Source organism: Oncorhynchus gorbuscha, linkage group LG08, assembly GCF_021184085.1.
Source record: "Oncorhynchus gorbuscha isolate QuinsamMale2020 ecotype Even-year linkage group LG08, OgorEven_v1.0, whole genome shotgun sequence".
NCBI lineage: Eukaryota > Metazoa > Chordata > Actinopteri > Salmoniformes > Salmonidae > Oncorhynchus > Oncorhynchus gorbuscha.
The window spans coordinates 15,830,924-15,850,565 of record NC_060180.1 but is presented as its reverse complement, the minus strand read 5'-3'; the positions used below and the strand labels follow the sequence as shown (position 1 = coordinate 15,850,565).

General features: G+C 42.2%; 1 protein-coding gene across 1 annotated transcript; it reads left to right on the top strand.

Moving 5' to 3' along the window:
* The first annotated feature begins 122 nt into the window (after positions 1-122).
* Positions 123-18,101, top strand: LOC124041253 (bifunctional 3'-phosphoadenosine 5'-phosphosulfate synthase 2-like). The gene is made up of 12 exons (XM_046358625.1): positions 123-313; positions 8,966-9,080; positions 9,227-9,462; positions 9,636-9,774; positions 10,182-10,300; positions 12,604-12,717; positions 13,322-13,433; positions 13,690-13,895; positions 14,105-14,240; positions 16,140-16,408; positions 16,597-16,826; positions 17,019-18,101. The coding sequence occupies exons 1-12, from the start codon at positions 284-286 to the stop codon at positions 17,158-17,160; spliced, it is 1,848 nt and encodes a 615-aa protein (XP_046214581.1). The 5' UTR covers positions 123-283; the 3' UTR covers positions 17,161-18,101.
* The last annotated feature ends 1,541 nt before the right edge of the window (positions 18,102-19,642 follow it).

Here is a 19,642-nt window from a genome sequence, read left to right as displayed (position 1 = left end):
TTTATACTTTTGCAAATAAACCCTATGTAAATTCACCGGTTCCGAAGCTCAGCCCCGCACTGTCGTAATCTCGATACATTGGTTTGCCAACAGGAATATGCTGATTCCTGAACCCTGGATGAGGATTGGAGGCTGGGCCAGTGGAATGCTACGTGTCTTGAGGTCTTTCAACAGTTCTTAGATGACTAACGTCAAAGTTGTCAAGTAACTCGAGCGAGGCGACACACTCCTACCGGTTATTGGACCTTATACTCTCCGGGTCAACAGTCCATCAGCCTAGTGCATGATGTTGGGTGTCAAAAAGCAGCAGACGGTAAGATATACATACACGTATTTGAAACATCATATTCAAATATAAAACAGATTTTGAAAGTTGTCTAATAGCATAAGCATGTATAGAAATGTAGCCCACGAAGCCCAGAGTGCTCGAGCTGCCTAGGAAAGAAATGGTGTAGCCTCAATGCATTTATAAAATAATTATTGTATAGTGCGCTTTGGGTGACCTTTATACGTGTATTTCGTTAACTAACTTTATAACCTCATTCTAATTAAAACCTTTAACTGATAAGTTACATAATAGCAATTATGTGGATAAAGTGCTAGACATGTTTGTTGACCAAATCTACTTCATCAAACAACGGTTAGAAGTCTGATACGATCAGCGCTGTCACTGTTGACCGTGAAGTAGGTTATTTTCAAGTTTTCACACTGGTAGGAAATTAAACTGATTTGACATAGGCATTGGTGGAAAAAATGCCCAACTGTCATACTTGTAAAAGTATAGATACCTTAATAGAAAATGACTCAAGTAAAAGAGAAAGTCGCCCAGTAAAGTAGTACTTGAGTAAAAGTATTTGGTTTTAAATATACTTAAGTATCAAAAGTAAATGTAAATGCTAAAATGTATGTAAGTATTAAAAGTACATTCCTTATATTAAACGAACCAGACGGTACCATTTAAAAAAAAAATATATATATATATATATATATATATATATATATATTTACGGATAACCAGGGGCACACAAACACTGACATCATTTACAAACAAAGCATTTGTGTTTAGTGAGTTACCAAATCAGAGGCAGTAGGGATGACCAGGGATGTTCTCTTGATAAGTGTGTGAATTGGACCATTTTCTGTCCTGTTAAGCATTCAAAATGTAACGAGTACTTTTGGGTGTCATGAAAAATGTATGGGTGTCAGTAAAAAGTACATATATATTGGGGGGGAATGTAGTAAAGTAAAAGTTGTCAAAAATATAAATAGTAAAATACAGATACCCAAGAAAACTACTAAGTAGTACTTTAAAGTACATAGGTACTTTACACCACTGCATATAGGTTAAATTGTATATAATTTTTGTTGTTGTTGAGAAGTAGCCTAATCGTCATTAATGACTTGTCATTTAGTTAATTGTATGTCGCACTTAGAATGAACCATAACTGAAGCATTCACAAATCCATTATAATACCTAGTGTATTTAAGCAATAAGGCCGTAATTAGAGCAGTACAAATAAGTGTTTTGTCATACCTGTGGTATACAGTCTGTCAGCCAATCAGAATTCAGGGCTCGAAAATGCTGATTGGCTGACAGCCGTGGTAAATCAGACTGAAAACCACAGGTATGACGAAACGTTTATTTTTACTGCTCTAATTACATTGGTAACCAGTTTATATTAGCAATAAGGCTCCTCAGGGGTTTGTGGTATTTGGCCAATATACCACGGCTAAGGGCTGTAACCAGGCCCTCCGTGATGCATCATGCCTAAGAACAGCCCTTGGCCGTGGTATATTGGCCATATACCACACCCCTTCGTGCATTATTGGTTAATAGGTGGGTCTAATCCTGAATGCTGATTGGTTAAAACCGCATTCCAGCCGGTGTCTATTCCACAAGTTACCATCGACTAAATCTATGACGTTAAAATGCCTATTTACTCTCATCGGCCCAGCCAGGCACTTTATAAACTTGCTCTCCACTATTAAAAGCAGCTAGACATTATTTCACATTTCTTTTAGACTAACATTTCGTTTTCAACAGCAGATATGTGTATAAACCTTGCTGCTGTAACAGTATAATTTTAAACCGTCCCCTCGCCCATACCCGGGCGCGAACCAGGGACCTTCTGCACACATCAACAACAGTCACCCACGAAGCATCGTTACCCATCGCTCCACAAAAGCCGCGGCCCTTGCAGAGCAAGGGGAACTACTACTTCAAGGTCTCAGAGCAAGTGACGTAACCGATTGAAACGCTATTTAGCGCGCACCGCTAACTAAGCTAGCCGTTTCACATCCGTTACACTGCCTGTCTCTCCAACATTTGCAACATTGTTTCAATATTAATATTTGATCTCCTGATGTCCCATAGTAATGAACATGTCGGGAGTTGGGATGAGACAGACAGGCAGGCAGCTTTTCTCAGCAAGTCGAAAATTAGCATCATTTGTATGGATATATACAAAGTACTATCAATAGTTAACAGGTAAAACTTAACAAAGTACAGCTAGTTTGCTGTCTTTCCAGCTTAGGTTTGAAGTGAATGTGTTAGCTGTGTGGTTGGCTAGCTCCTCTGAACAAGTGTCCTGACGAGAGAACACATTTTCTACGCCAGTCGAAATCGCGCATCATTAGCTCGTTGTTATGGATGTATCCAAATTAATGTCTCTAGAAAACAAAATAAACAAACGCAAATGTAGCTACTTTGCCGTTATTCTGGCTGCACTGTTTGACTGTAAGTTAGCTGTAGTTGGCTAGCTAACAAGCAAGGGATAAGAACGCTGCCAGCCAGTATATTTAGAACGAACGACTGAGTCGCGTCCATAGATACAGAACAAAAAGACTAAACAACTGGACCGCGTGTCTCTGGCAACCGAACCAATAGAACGAACGACCAGCCGGCTTGGGTAGCAACCCTAGATTTGTGTCTGGACTATATCTTGTGGAAGGATGAAATAGTATGAATAAATTCATCAAAATAACGTTTTTAATAAAAATATGTAAATCATTATTTGAATATGTTGGTAACCTGTTGTATAAAAGTGATAATGCCCTGAACACCCATGCCAATATATCCTCCAAACCTCTCTGGCACTATTACTTAAATGTAACAACCTTAAACCAATACCTAGTGACCTCGATCATCAAGCGTTTTGGGCCTCTTGGCATAACGTTTAAGGTGTTAGCTTGACTGTCGCTTGACAAGGGTTTGAGTACCGGTTGGGGCTACCCCCCTGAATTCGCTATGTTGGTGTCAAAATTGGGATTGAGGCCATGGGGGAGGCGTTTACACGTGCGGGACTTGGTAAAGAAAAGCATGGGGACACACTCTCCCGAAGGAAGGGGGTAATGTAGTGACCTTAACCCAACACCTACAATAGCAACCTCATGAAGAGGTTCAGACTGTGATTCGAGACCCTGTTGGGGCCCCTACCCCCCGAAATCGCTAAAATATGCTTCAAATCAAGGTTTATTTGTCACCTGTGCCAAAAACAACAGGTGTAGCAGACCTTACAGTGAAATGCTTACTTACAGGCTTTAACCAATAGTGCAAAAAGCAAATAATGTACTAATCACTAATCATTTATAAGCAAATGTTACACCATAGCCTTGTAAAGGGTGGCACAGGTTTATGCCACATTTGACAAAGCCACTGTTCATGTAATGGCTTTGATTCATTTGATTTGTGAAGTATATAAGTTGTGCCTTAAGCATTTATGAAGCCTTTATAAGTAGGAAGTTAGTATTTAATCTTGTGTAGCTGATACAGGCTACTTCTGTGCTGCTAAGGAACTGACAAGGTTTGTGTGGCAGAAAACAATTGGCGTAGGCAGTAAACCAGCTAATGCCACAAATGCTTTGTAACAGTGAAATGTAGCTCACTTCAGTCTGCATAGTTTCTACAGGTTTACTTACTATGAGTTAGCCCAGTACTATACGTGGACAATATGTTAGCACAGTATAAGTTGGAAGAGTGTGGAAAGCAGCAAGTTGATAAGGTGCTGGTTCCAATACTTAGTATGTGGTTTTGCACAGGTATCTTATCTCATGTACCACTCACACAATCACAGTCTAAACTTGACCTGTGTGGGGAAACATTTGTATCAAACACATAATATAATATAATATAATATATGCCATTTAGCAGACGCTTTTATCCAAAGCAACTTACAGTCATGTGTGCATACATTCATGTAAGGAACTGATGTGTATCAACAAATAGACCAATACCCTACATGTTTTTTTTTCATAACCAACCTGTAGACAAAACATAAAGAATGGCACTCAAGTCATTGTTTTCTCAATATTTTGATACACCTAGTACTGTAGGCTTACTTTGTCAGATTTCCACGCCACTCTGTATGGAGACTGTATAACTATGCAGTTAGGGTGTGGGAATAGGAAATGTTTCCAATAGTAAGCACAACTGTTTATTTTGTTCTACAGATTAAGTATGATGACAAGGGCAGTAGGGAACATTTTGTTTATCACCTCCTATCCTTCTGTTAGAATAGCCTATGTCACATGTTTTACTGCACAGTATCCATATAGAAAATTGAATTCAAACTAGGATGTTCTTGGAGTTGGCCTTACAAGAGCCACTCGTCCATCGTATGCTGGAAGGGGCAATGGTAACACAGAGGGGATGAGAGAGGGAGAGTTAGAAACGCAGACGGAATATGAGGGGAAGGAAATGAGAAGGAAGCAGAGTGAAAAAGATGAATGTATTATACTACGGAGAATGAAAGAGAGTGAGAAACAGACAGACAGATTGAGCTGTGTGTGTTTGTGATAGTGACAGAGAGGGAGGGAGGAAGAGGCCACTGAAGGTAGAAGAAGTTGAGTAAGAATTACAGCAAAGGGACAGAAACAATGAATCAATGGATAGATTGATGGAGAGAACAGAGTGATAAAAGTAGATTGAATTGCACAGCATGAGATGTGATTGGATCAGTGAGGTTGGGGCTGCTGAAGTGACAGAAGAAGAGGGTGGAGAGGCAGGGCTGAAAGTAAGGCTAAGTGGTCGCGGGTGTCTACCGGGGTTTGATGAACAGTACTGTTTGTTTTTTCACCCACTATATGTGTGTTTGTGCATGAGAGGGTGGATGATGATGGGGAAATGCATCTAATTAAGATGTATCACCTTAAAAAATGGAGTGTTTCACAAGTTGAATTTGCACAATGCAGTCAGTGATGTGTCATTATTGTAATAATTACACTGTAAGACGTTTGTTTGCCATTGATAGGTTCGCCAAAATGACATGGCAGAGGCATAAGCAGAAGGAATTTTGAAACATGGACAACTGTGTAGCATTTCTCTGCATGTAAATTAAAAATTGACTACTGTGCGTGCCTTCAGAAAGTTTTCACACCCCTTGACCTTTTCCACAATTTGTGTTATAGCCTGAATGTAAAATGGATTAAATTTCTATTTTTTTGTCACTTATCTACATGTACAATACTCCATAATGTCAAAGTGGATTCATGTTTTTTGAAATGTTTACAAATTAATAAAAAATGTGAAGCTGAAATGTCTAAATATTCAACCCCTTTGTTATGGCAAGCCTAAATAAATTCAAGAGTAAAAATGTTCTTAACAAGTCACATAATAAGTTACATGGACTCACTCAGTGTGCATTTCTAGTGTCAAGAATAATTTTTGAATGACTACCTCATCTCTGTACCCTACACATACCATTATCTGTACGGTCCCTCAGTCAAGCAGTGAATTTCAAACACATATTCAACCACAAAGACCAAGGATGTTTTCCAATGTCTCACGAAGAAGGGCACCTATTGGTAGATAGGTTTAAAAAAAAGCAGACATTGAATATCCCTTTGAGCATGGTGAAGTTATTAATTACACTTTGAATGGTGTATGAATACACCCAGTCACGTCAAAGATACAGACGTCTTTCCTAACTCAATTGCCGGAGAGGAAGGAAACCGCTCAGGGATTTCACCATGAGGCCAATGGTGACTTTAAAACAGTTAGAGTTTAATGGCTGTGATAGGAGAAAACTGAGGATGGATCTACAACATTGTAGTTACTCCACAATACTAACACAGGGAAAAAAAGCCTGTACAGAATAAAATAATATTCCAAAACATACCTCCTGTCTGCAACAAGGCACTAAAGTAATACTGCAAAAGATGTGACAAAGCAATTCAATTTTTGTCTGGAATACTAAGTGTTATTTTGCTGTCAAATCCAATACAACACATTACTAAGTTCCAGTCTCCATATTTTCAAGCATAGTGGTGGCGGCATCATGTTAGGGGTATACGTGTAATCGTTAAGGACTGGGGAGTTTTTCCAGGATAAAAAATGAACACCAACACCATCATTAAGTTTTCCGATGATTACAACAGTGGTAGGCCTGATCACCGACAACGACGAGACAGCCTATAGGGAGGAGGTCAGAGAACTGGCCGTGTGGTGCCAAGACAACAACCTCTCCTTCAACGTGATCAAGACAAAGGAGATGATTGTAGAATCGACGGGGCTGCAGTGGAGTAGGTTGAGAGCTTCAAGTGCCTTGGAAGGCACTACGGAGGTTAGTGCCAACGGCCCAGTACATCACTGGGCCAAGCTTCTTGCCATCCAGGACCTCTATACCAGGCGGTGTTAGAGGAAGGCCCTAAAAATTGTCAAAGACTCCAGCCACCGAAGTCATAGACTGTTCTCTCTGCTACCGCACAGCAAGTGGTACCGGAGCGCCAAGTCTAGGTCCAAGAGGCTACTAAACAGCTTCTACGCCCAAGCCATAAGACTCCTGAACATCTAATCAAATGGCTACCCAGACTATTTGCATTGCCCTCCTCCTCTTTTACACCACTGCTACTCTGTTGTTATCATCTATGCATAGTCACATTAATAACTCTACCTACATGTACATATCACCTCAACTAACCGGTGCCCCCGCACATTGACTCTGTACCGGTACCCCCCTGTATTTAGTCTCGCTATTGTTATTTTACTTCTTCTCTTTAATTACTTGTTACTTTTATTTCTTATTCTTATCCATATATTTTTTTCACTGCATTGTTAGTTTGGGGCTCGTATCCTGTTGTATTCGGCGCATGTGACTAATAACATTTGATTTAATTTGAAATTCGATATTTCTGTATTTAATTTTCAATCAATTTGATAACATTTTTAAAAACAGTTTTTCACTTTGTCATTATGGGGTATTGTGTGTAGATATTTAATATATGTATTCCATTTGGAATTCAGCCTGTAACAACAAAACGTTTAATAAGTCAAGGGGAATAAATACTTTCTGAAGGCACTGTATAGGTTACTAGTGATGTAGGTACTAGTGTCATGGAAAATCTGCAAAAATGTTGCCCTCGCCTCTATCCACCTGAAAGACTGTACTGTATGTACCTGGAGTTCCCTCCACCACCCTGATAGAAACATACCTCTGTGTGTGGAGGCTGTCGGCCGGCCGGCGTGGTGTGTTATTTGGTAGGAGATGGTGGGTGAGAGTGCCCTCTGTTTATACAAGGCTCTCTGTCTGTGGTGGGGGCGTGGGGGCCCTGCTACGGTTACAACAGGAGGTTGTGTGCGTAACCTACACTGGGTGGGGTAGTGGAAGGGCTGGGAAAGTTTTATGGGGAGTAGGCACTGGTAGGAAAGATGGGGGGGCACAAGAGGGGAGGGGGGCATAGAGAGGGAGTGAGAGGGAAGGATGCCACATCATCGCTGGGCTGCAGGCAGCACACTGGCCACATTGTCTGGTCCTGCTCCCTTCATTCCCTGGAGCCAGCCAGCATCCCAACACCACTGCCGTGTCTACCCAGCCAGAGACTGTCTCAGTCGGACTCACTCTGAAGGGGCCTATTCACCAAGTCACATTTGCAACGGTTCACATAGAAATGTGTTTTTTATAAACCATACCTGACTTTCTATCAGGTTGAATGAAGAATCATGTCTTTTCTACAAAATATAACCCTCTCTGTAACACTCTGAATGAATATTTGAATAAGCCCCTGGAGTATTTAAACTCCCCCTAGAAAGTATTTAGTGGAGTCTGTTGGGTTGATATAGCCCACTCGGATGGCAAAGCCTTCTACATATCTGGTCTGTATATCCTGTTTATCTTCTGTCTGTATGTTCAGTTTATTGTGGCAGCACCATTTCACCAAGTAAAATTAATGTCCATGCAAATTCATTTGGTGAGTAAAGGTCATTCTAATTCATTCAAGCAAAGACAGACTTACTAGGCCTTAAGCAAAACCACGTAATTTATTGCAAGGCAACCATAACAAAAATGTTAGAATTAATCTAGTCTGCCATTGGAATGTCTAGTCCTGCAGGAAAAACTAGATGTAGTTTAGGAGGCATGGTCCATATCAAACCTGAACTAAATAAAATGGATTATGGTATGTTTGGCATGAAAAAGCATATGTGAACCAATGGGAGAAAAGAAGTGAGATGCATATGGACAGGATAATATCACACAGGAACTGAGCAAAGCAAATGGCTAAACACAAGGACTCATTCCTTACTGTGTTACTGTATTTAATCTCCAACTGCCTCAGAGAATATTGCACATTCTTTCAGCATTTGTATGTAGCCTACTGTAGTTAGTCAAATGTAAATGAGAATGTTTGTGAAAGACGGGAGATACGGTAAAATTCTGCATCTTCTTACCCTAAAAAGTTGAAGTTGTTCTAAATATGCTTTTGAGAGCAGAATGTGGGTGTGCATCATCTTTGAGCCAGAGACCACATTGATGTCATAACCTGTGGGATATGGGACAGGGGTGGTGTCCAAAGGGTGATGTCATTATATATATTTTTTTATCCTGAGAGCGACATCAGAAGCTGATGAGCTTTGCTCACATGGGTATTTTATAATTCAGTGCAAATTAAAGATAAACAACGTAGACTAGAGCATTACTCGTCAGCATAAGTCACTCATTTCCTATCATGTCTTCTTCTGCTTTAATTTCAGGATCTGAACAGATCCACCAATGTAGTGTTTCAGGCCCACCATGTGACCCGGAGCAAGAGAGGTCAGGTGGTGGGCACTAGAGGAGGCTTCAGGGGTTGCACCGTATGGCTCACAGGTAAACCGCTCACCATAGCCAATACTCAATGGATTGTCACTATTACATGTTGCTATTACAGTAGTGCTACTAGGGACTTTAGAGATAATGATACTATTGAGCATTGGCTAATCTCACCTGTACATTCTCCATGTGTCCACCGCCAGGTTTGTCTGGTGCTGGGAAGACCACCATAGCCTTTGCCCTGGAGGAGTATCTGGTGTCCCACGGCATCCCCTGCTACTCACTGGATGGGGACAACATCCGCCATGGCCTCAACAAGAACCTGGGCTTCACAGCCACTGACCGTGAGGAGAACATCAGACGTATTGCTGAGGTGGCCAAGTTGTTCGCAGACGCTGGCCTCGTCTGCATCACCAGCTTCATCTCTCCTTACACCAAGGTCAGGGGTCATTCTTGGGAGTGTTTGTCTACCCAATTATGTTGGTATTGGTGGGATTGACTTGTGTAGAGTGTTCTGGTTTCAAATGGATGCCGTATATCAAGTATAGTGTGTGTTACGATTGACAAGACAGCATTCTGACAATCCTGTTCCCTCTCCTCTTTTGTCTAAAGGATCGTGATGATGCGAGGAAGATCCTTGAGAGTGCTGGGTTACCCTTCTTTGAGGTGTTCATCAACGCTCCTCTAGAGGTGTGTGAGAGTCGCGATGTGAAGGGCCTCTACAAGAAAGCCCGTGCTGGAGAGATCAAAGGTACACACTTTTGGTCCTTTGTTTACATTTTGGTATCCATACATCGAAATGTAACTTCCTTATTATAAGGGAAAGAACATAACTATTCCCTCTATGTGTTCCATTTCTATCTGAAAGAGTCAATCAAACATCCTTTTTGAAAAGGAATTCTAATGGATTTTTTAATGTTTTAATTTAACCTTTATTTAACTAGGCAAGTCAGTTAAGAAAAAATTCTTATTTACAATGATGGCCTACCTGGGAACAGGGGGTTAACTGCCTTGTTCAGGGGCAGAACGACAGATTTTTAACTTGTCGGCTCGGGAATTCGATCGAACAACCTTTCGGTTACTGGCCGAAACGCTCTAACCAGTAGGCTACCTGCTGCCCCAACGTTGTACTAATAACTGATCTACCTGTGTTCTCAGGCTTCACTGGGATCGATGCAGACTACGAGCGGCCCGAGGCTCCGGAGTTGGTGCTGAAAACAGGAGAGGTCACCGTTAACGAGTGCATTCGGCAGGTTGTAGACCTGCTTAGAGAGCAGGTGAACATGACAGACAGCTCACCTTTTATACCCGCTCATCTAGCGCTAAAAAAAATTAAAGTAAAGCGTATGTGTCACGTTCTGACCATAGTTCTGTTATTTTATTCTGTGTTTTAGTATGGTCAGGGCATGAGTTGGGGTGGGCAGTCTATGTTGGTTTTTCTATGTTGGTTTTTGTTTTCGGCCTAGTATTGTTCTCAATCAGAGGCAGGTGTTGTTAGTTGTCTCTGATTGAGAATCATACTTAGGTAGCCTGGGTTTCACTTTTGGTTTGTGGGTGTTCGTTTCCGTGTGACTGTTTGTTGCCACACGGTACTGTTTCGGTTTCGTTCATGTTCACGTCTATTGTTTTGTATTTCATAGTGTTCAGTTTATGTCTTAAAATAAACGTTATGGACACTTACCACGCTGTGCATTGCCCCTCCTATCTTTCTCGCTACTCCTCCTCAGAAGAGGAGGAAGAATGGCGTTACAGAAACACCCACAACCAGAGGACCAAGCAGCGTGGTAACATGCAGCAGCGGCAAATTATACAGGACTCCTGGGCATGGGAGGAGATTGTGGACGGCAAAGGACCCTGGACTCAGCCAGGGGAATATCGCCGTCCCAAAGCAGAGCTGGAGGCAGCGAAAGCAGAGAGGCGCCGGTATGAGGAGACAGCACGGCAGTGCGGCTGGAAGCCCGAGAGGCAGCCCCAAAAATGGTTAGGAGGAGACCTGCGCCAACTTCCCGTGCTTACCGGAGAGCGAGAGGGACCGGGCAGGCACCGTATTATGCGGTGGAGTGCACGGTGTCCCCGGTGCGTGTGCATAGCCCGGTGCGGTAACTTCCAGCTCCTCGTATCGGCCGGGCTAGAGTGGGCATCGAGCCAGGTGCCATGAAGCCGCCTCTACGTATCTGGTCTCCAGTGCGTCTCCTCGGGCCAGCGTACATGGCACCAGCCTTACGCATGGTGTCCCCGGTTCGCCAGCACAGCCCAGTGTGGGCTATTCCACCTCGCCGCACTGGCCTGGCTACGGGGAGCATTCAACCAGGTAAGGTTGGGCAAGCTCAGTGCTCAAGAGCTCCAGTGCGCCTGCACGGTCCGGTCTATCCGGTGCCACCTCCACGCACCAGCCCTCCGGTGGCAGCCCCCCACACCAGTCTGTCTCTCCGTCTTCTCCCTACAGGTGTTCCCACCTGTCCAGCGCTGCCAGAGCCTTCCTCCTGCCCAGCGCTGTCAGAGTCTCCCGTCTGTCCTGAGCCGCCAGTCTTTCCTGAGCCGCCAGAGCCACCAGTCTGTCTTGAGCCACCAAAGCCACCAGTCTGTCCTGAGCCGTCAGAGCCGCCAGTCTGTCCTGAGCCGTCAGAGCTGCCAGGAGCCGCCAGAGCCGTCAGCCAGCCAGGAGCCACCAGCCAGGAGCTGCCAGTCAACCAGGAGCCGCCAGAGCTATCAGTCAGCCAGGAGCCGCCAGAGCCGTCAGTCAGCCAGGAGCCGGCAGTGCCGTCAGCCAGCCAGGAGCTGCCAGAGCCGCCTGTCATGCCGGCGATGCCGGAATAGCCCTTCACTCCGGGGCTGCCGGAGTCGTCGTTCACTCCGGCGCTGCCAGAATCTCCCGTCCATTCGGGACCCATGATTAGGGTCCCCAGTCGGAGGTCGGCGGCGAGGGTTGCCGCTCATAAGAGGCCACGGGGGCGGTTGAGGAGGCGGACAAAAACTATAGTGAAGTGGGGTCCACGTCCCACGCCAGAGCCGCCACCGCGGACAGACACCCACCCAGACCCTCTCCTATAGGTTCAGGCTGTAGACCTGCTTAGAGAGCAGGTGAACATGACAGACAGCTCACCTTTTATACCCGCTCATCTAGCGCTAAAAAATTGAAAAAGTTAAGCGTATGTGTCACGTTCTGACCATAGTTCTGTTATTTTATTCTTTGTTTTAGTATGGTCAGGGCATGAGTTGGGGTGGGCAGTCTATGTTGGTTTTTCTATGTTGGTTTTTGTGTTCGGCCTAGTATGGTTCTCAATCAGAGGCAGGTGTCGTTAGTTGTCTCTGATTGAGAATCATACTTAAGTAGCCTGGGTTTCACTTTTGGTTTGTGGGTGTTTGTTTCCGTGTGAGTGTTTGTTGCCACGCGGTACTGTTTCGATTTCGTTCATGTTTTGACACCAAACCTAGCTTATAACAAACATATAAAGACAAAACCAAACAAAACGTATCATAAGGGCTTGAAAAAAACTACTAAAGTGATAACATGACAGCTGTTTTGTACGCATAAGCAGTTATCTTTACATGACATTGTCCTCTCTCTGTAATTGTTCAGAGTATTGTTCCAAGTGGAATCACAGAGGAGGTGAATGAACTTTTTGTTCCGGAGAACAAGCTGAAGCTAGTTCAGGTCGACGCTATCACACTTCCCACAATCAGCATCACCAAGGTAACAACACACCTCTCCACTACTAATCCATATATTTTTTATGACGACCCAAATGACCATATGTAAATATTTGACTGGATGGCAGGCTGTGCTCACAATTGCCTCTAGATCTCTCTCTTTTGGATTGTACTATATGTTCTAATCGATTGGGCTGATTGCCAAGGTTTGAAAATCAATTCAAATCAAACATAGTAAATATGCAGCTACAGTATTTGCATTGTATTTGATATGACTTATGGTTGAATTACTGTGAAAGGTAAACCCTACCATCCTGATAAGTGGAGTTGTTAGTACAACGCTACTTACTGTATTGTAGTAAAACTGTAATAATATGTGCACTTGGAAACTAAAACTTTATCATACCACCATGAAGCATGGAGGTACAGTACATCCCATGAAATTGGTGTGATGAAAAGTCTTACTTTAATATCTCTGTTTCCTCATGAGCTGTTTTTCATTCAGCATGGTTTTGTGTGGACTCTGCCACCCCTGATAGCATCCAATATCTCTAACATATCAGCTGTTATTAAGGGATATTGTTAACAGTCAGTAAGTTAAATCCCTACCAGTTTGATGTATATTACCCCCGGTCTGTCCTGTTCAGTTGGACCTCCAGTGGGTGCAGGTGCTGGCTGAAGGCTGGGCCACCCCACTGAAGGGCTTCATGAGGGAGAGGGAGTTCCTCCAGGTGCAACATTTCGGCAACCTCCTCGACGGTAAGAACCACACACATACACCCTTATATACACCCTTATAATACATCGTAACATTACTCAGCCAATTCTTATTCTCCCCTCTTCATAATGGAGCGAGTGACAGTGGATGGATATTATATAAGGTTGTTTCTAATTGTTATCCTGACCATGTGACTATAGCGAATAACCAGGGCCCGAAGTTTCCCTTGGTAGGTTCACATGTTTAGCACAAACTCCAGGCCCTATCATCACACACATTTATCGTTCCCTGGTTCAGATGGAACCATCAACCAGTCTATTCCCATCGTCCTGCCTGTTACCACGGAAACCAAGCAGAGGCTGGACGGCTGTGCGGCGGTAGCTCTGGAGTTCCAGGGAACCCTTGTGGCCATTCTAAGACAGCCAGAGTTCTACGAACACCGCAAAGAGGAGCGCTGTGCCCGTCAGTGGGGTACCACCTGCCCCCAGCACCCCTACATTAAGGTTTTCACTAACCACACACGTTCATTCATAGTTGTTTAGCAAACATAGATGTTCTTTGTTGTGTTAAAACAACACTCTGTGCACACTCTTGTGCATCCAATTCCTAGCTATAATGGAGATCAATGAAGTTGCACTTGAACATATCCATCACGTGAAATATCTTGATATTATGTCATTCATATCTTTACAACATCCACAACTTTTTACAGATGGTGATGGAGGGAGGTGATTGGCTGGTGGGTGGCGACCTGGAGGTGCTGGACCGAATCAGATGGAACGATGGGCTGGACCAGTACCGCTTTACTCCACGGGAGCTCAAGCAAAAGTTTAAAGAAATGAAAGCAGGTTAAAAGAGTTTCTCTAAAGGCAGTACAAATATACAGTACATGGAATATTAAACAAAATATACATTTGAGTTGGCCTTCACACTCGTACCCGTATGTATACAGGTTGAAAATGGCAGATTTGGCACTGATAAACGTCTAAATTGGAACCAAGTGGCTGTACAGTAACATGCTATACATGACGTCAGAGCTCAGGCTCTGCGCTTCACCGCGCTGTATGGGCTTTGACTGACAGCTGTTCTGAACTTGAGCACTTCATGCAACAAGTAGTTGCCCCTATCCTTCCCGCTAATTGGGCAACTTTTGAATACTTTCTGAAAAAGCTGTAAATAAGAGGACTCTATGTATTTTCAAAGATGAGACGTTGAGGATCATAATAAATAACGCTTTGATGTCATACAAGCAAGCCAATCACCCATGCCTTTCAAATTTCCATATCATAAAACTCATGTCATATACAGTGTCAATGTTTATGATCACTGTGTTTGATGTACAGTTACAAGATGACATGGTGTCACACCCTATGTTGTTGTTTATTTTGAAGAAAATTCCTCCTCTATGTGCACCAAAATTATAATCTGTTTCCCTGAATTGCATTGTGAAAGCCTAACACTGTAATATCGTATTGTGTAACTTAACTAGTCGTGCTGGCAATAGAACAGGCTTTCAAATGATGCCCACTTGTCCCAGATTGCAATTTATAATGTACTGTTTTTCGATTGCTTAAACAACAAAAGAAAACAACTACAAGTGTGCTTGCTCTAATCCCTCAATGGCAGAGCTAGGCGAGCTAAAAAAATGTTATAGTTAAAGTCTGTTCTTTGAGTTATAAAAGTGCATTGGAATGAATTAGGAACTGTGCACACTTTGGAGAGGTGTGTGGCCACTTGAAGACACTACTAGTTAGTCCTCTCACTCAAACCCATGTAATTGATTTGTCTTATGTTGCACCTACCCCACAATATTCTTATCATGTTCATGAATATATCCAGAGTATGTTTAGTTTTCATTATCAACAAATACTAAATGTAAAATGAACAGTGTAATGTTTGGATTCAGTCTTGTGTCAGGTGAACAGTTATGTCCTCACCTTTGGTCTAATAATGTCCCATAATCTCCAAACTGTTATTTTTTCAATTGCTACTGTGGTTATGCATATGCTTTTCATATTTCTTCTGTAAAAAAAAACATTGAATTTAGCCTTATCCATATAGTCCAATTCCCACGATTGTAAAGGGTTAAATATTAAGTCAAATAAATTAAGGTTTATGTCTAGCTACAGAAACATATTCTTTTCAGAAGCATTTGACAAAGGACCGGGTGCAAAAAGTAGCATGGTAAAAATGACCTTTATCAAGTGCTTCTGAAGAAAAAACAATATGTTTATATGTGCATGGTAGAATTTCTTGTTTGCACTAGATGGAGACATATTCCTCTGTGTGAGACATTGAGGACTGTTTCGTCATGAGTCAGCTGTTGTGCGTACGTTTTCACCCCCTATGATATCTGCACTGACAATGGTGTTGACTGTTTTTAACCAGTGTTCATTTATTTATCCACAAGTTATGTGGATACTAAAAGGCATGCAAAGTACATACAAAAGAAAAATGTATGAGCTCCAACATGACGTTATGTTGACTTGTACAGTTACACAATGAGACCACAGGATGCAAATGATGAACTGAATGCAAATTATGTTTTATCTTGCTTTATCTTTGCCAGGTCGCAATTGTAAATGAGAACTTGTTCTCAACTTGCCTACCTGGTTAAATAAAGGTGAAATAAAATAAATAAAAAATGTTGATATGTCCTCTTGTTACCAACCCCCTACCAACCACTTGTAAGAAAGTCCTCACTGAAGTTAATTCCATATCTCTCTCCTATTCTCTATGACCACCAGATGCCATCTTCGCCTTCCAACTGCGCAATCCGGTCCACAATGGCCACGCCCTGTTGATGCAGGACACCAAGCGCCACCTTCTGGAGCGGGGCTACAAGCGACCCGTCCTCTTGCTGCACCCGCTGGGGGGCTGGACCAAAGACGACGACGTTCCCCTGGACTGGCGCATGAAACAGCACGCTGCAGTACTGGAGGAGGGGGTACTGGACCCCACCAGCACCATAGTGGCTATTTTCCCATCCCCCATGATGTACGCTGGACCCACTGAGGTAAGGGTCAACAACACAGCCATCAACACATTCATAGTTTTTGTGTATTTAGCAGGAGATATGATGCAGAATTTAGTCAGTTACAGTAAGTAAACCCCCATTTGGCAAGGCAGATGATGTCACTGTAGGGCTGTGAATACCCTATTAAGACCATAATGTGTGTGAGCATACATTTGTTTTTCCTTCAGGTCCAGTGGCACTGCAGAGCGCGGATGATCGCCGGAGCTAACTTCTACATTGTGGGTCGTGACCCAGCGGGCATGCCCCATCCCGAGACCAAGCAGGACATTTATGAGCCCACCCATGGGGGAAAGGTCCTCACCATGGCCCCCGGCCTCACCTCTGTAGAGATCATCCCTTTCAGAGTGGCTGCCTACAACAAGACCAAGAGGGCCATGGATTTCTACGACAAGGACCGGTGAGTGGAATGTTAAAGATTGATTATGGCTTTTGTAATGCATATTTACAGAAGATGTTATACAGGGCCTGTGGTGGGAAATGTTTGTCAAAGAATCTTCAAAAGCGGACACTGCTGATCATTTTCCTTCTGTCTCTCTCTCTTTATCTCTCATCTCCATCTATCTCGCTTCCCCTCCTCTGCCTTTCCCAGACACGCTGAGTTTGAGTTCATCTCTGGCACCAGGATGAGAAAGCTGGCGCGGTGCGGGGAAAACCCCCCAGACGGCTTCATGGCCCCCAAGGCCTGGAAGGTCCTGACTGAGTACTACAGCTCTATACAGAAGGACCAGTAACTCAAAGACCAGAGCTCTTAGAAGAGCAACAACTCTAGTCCTCAAGGAATGTTCTAGTTTGATGTTGTTATGTGTTTCATTTCATTATCCCAGTAGATGATTCAGTGAGTAAGGAATCCATGAATGACTGAAATCAAGTGAGACCAAGTAGTCCTGGAGGATTGGAGTTGTGTGCCTATCTTCATTGAAGGAAAACCCATGTGAGGTCAGAGGAGCTAGTGGTTGGGTTTAAGCAGTGAAAACATTCCTATGTGTGTCTATGTATCTGTAAATCATTATATTTAAAGAAAAGGTATACATATATGAGATATATTTAATCTCTAGAGACTAACATGTATCCCATGATTTTAAAATGTCTCCCACTCTTCTTATTTTGTGAGATCATTATACAGGAAGTTACTGATAGTTTTACCTCCCAAAAGCATTTTTGGATATTTAAAGACGTGCCATTTATGATGATGCAGTAAATAAGTTGCTGGTGATATTTAATTCAATTTTAACATTTCCCACCTACCTATTTCTATTCCAGATGATTGATTTATCATTGTTATCCAATTTATTTTTCTTGTATTCTCAAACAAAGATTTTCATCTTCCAAACGTAAGTGCCTTTTCTTCAGAATGTAAACACTGTTTAACTACTGTACTGTATAAAATGTCCCTTCGGGTTTCTAAGAAGTTTGATATGAAGAACCATAAATAGCGTGATGATCATCAATAACTCTTGTATGAAAGATGTAAGCCAACTGGAAAGTCTATGCGAAGATTCAAAATTTCAGTGGAGAAATTGTGTGAAGAATGACATTTTATAGAAAAAATCATTAAAACTGTATTTATTGCATCAAACCAGAAAACTGTCTCAAATGGAATACTGTGTAAACAATGTATATGTCCATACATCAGACAAGATTTTAAATAAATATTTTCTTCTCAACAAAATCACTTAATCTGTATTTCCTCATTTCAGATACAATTTGATTTGATTTACAAGGTGTTAGTCAATCAGATAAAGATGAAGGGTTGGTACTGACGTTTGGATTTATAGAGCCTGCATCTCTGCTGAGTACAAGACTGAAACTGCAACACTGCCCTCTGCTGGCAGGAGATTGTACTGCAAATAGTTCAACATTTTACATTATGGATTTGATCAAGTTTTGTGATTTGATTTGCACATTGACTCTTGGAGGTGCCTTAAAAATAATTGGTGGGACCAAATGTAACATTGACAATGCTTATGGGGTTGTAAAATGTCATATTGGCTTATTGGGGTATGCTGATAGGAGTACCTGTCTATCACATGTAGAGACCACATGCAGTGAGCTATAAAAGTATTGGGACAGTGACACGTTTTTGTTTTGGCTATGTACTCCAGCACTTTGGATTTAAAGTGATACAATGACTAGAACGTTAAAGTGCATACTGTCAGCTTTGAGGGTATTTTCATCCATATCGGGTGAACTGTTTAGAAATTACAACACTTTTTGTACCTAGTCCCCCCATTTTAGGGGACCAGAAGTATTGGGACATGTTCACTTATTTGTATTAAATTAGTTAAAAGTTAAGTATGTGGTCCCATATTCATGGTACGCAATGACTGCATCACGCTTGTGACTACAAATTGGTTGGATGCATTTGCTGTTTGTTTTGGTTGTGTTTCAGAGTATTTTGTGCCCAATAAAAATGAATGGTAAATAATGTATTGTGTCATTTTGGAGTAACTTTTATCATAAATAAGAACAGAATGTTTCTAAACACTTCTACATTAATGTGGATGCTATCATGATAACGGATAATCCTGAATAATGATTGAGAATGTTGCAAATATCATACCCCTCCCCCAAAAATGCCAACCTCCCCTGTTATTGTAATGGTGAGAGGTTAGCGTCGTATGATATTTATGCGTTTGTAACTTTCTCAGTCATCATACTATGGGCCCGTGCACCCAGGTAATCGTTTCTTGCTTATATTTATGTGTTGTGAATCACATTTTCTTCAGTGAGGCGGTTCACATTTGATGTAACATCATGTCCACATTTATGATCCATAACAGCAAATGAGAACATGACTCACTGGGCACAGATGTCAATTCAACGTCTATACCATGTTGGTTCAACGTAATTTCACTGAAACAACATTGATTCAACCAGTGTGTGCCCAGTGGGGATGAAGTGGGCTAAAGAACTCGGAAAAATACATATTAGTATCATAAACTGATTAATCAATTCCAATGACAAGCAATGGTATTATGGACCCTCTTTTAGATCCTAAATGCATTATGAATTCTTATTATATACAGCAAAGTCAATAAACTGAATCAACTGATTTAATACTGAGTGAATGAGTTAACTAAATTAACCTAATAGATTAATTGGAAGCATTTAAAATCACCAGAACCTCATGGAGATGGTCCAATGTTCTTGAGGCAGTGATTAATTATGCTTGACGTTAAACTGCTGTAAGGGCTTGTGTTGCTATGAGATAAG

Excerpts from the sequence above, each read along its gene's own strand:
- LOC124041253 (XM_046358625.1), top strand. The coding sequence starts at position 284 with ATGATGTTGGGTGTCAAAAAGCAGCAGACG. Across the intron at positions 9,775-10,181 it reads CCGTGCTGGAGAGATCAAAG|GCTTCACTGGGATCGATGCA; the intron begins GTACACACTTTT and ends CTGTGTTCTCAG. Across the intron at positions 13,896-14,104 it reads CCCAGCACCCCTACATTAAG|ATGGTGATGGAGGGAGGTGA; the intron begins GTTTTCACTAAC and ends AACTTTTTACAG.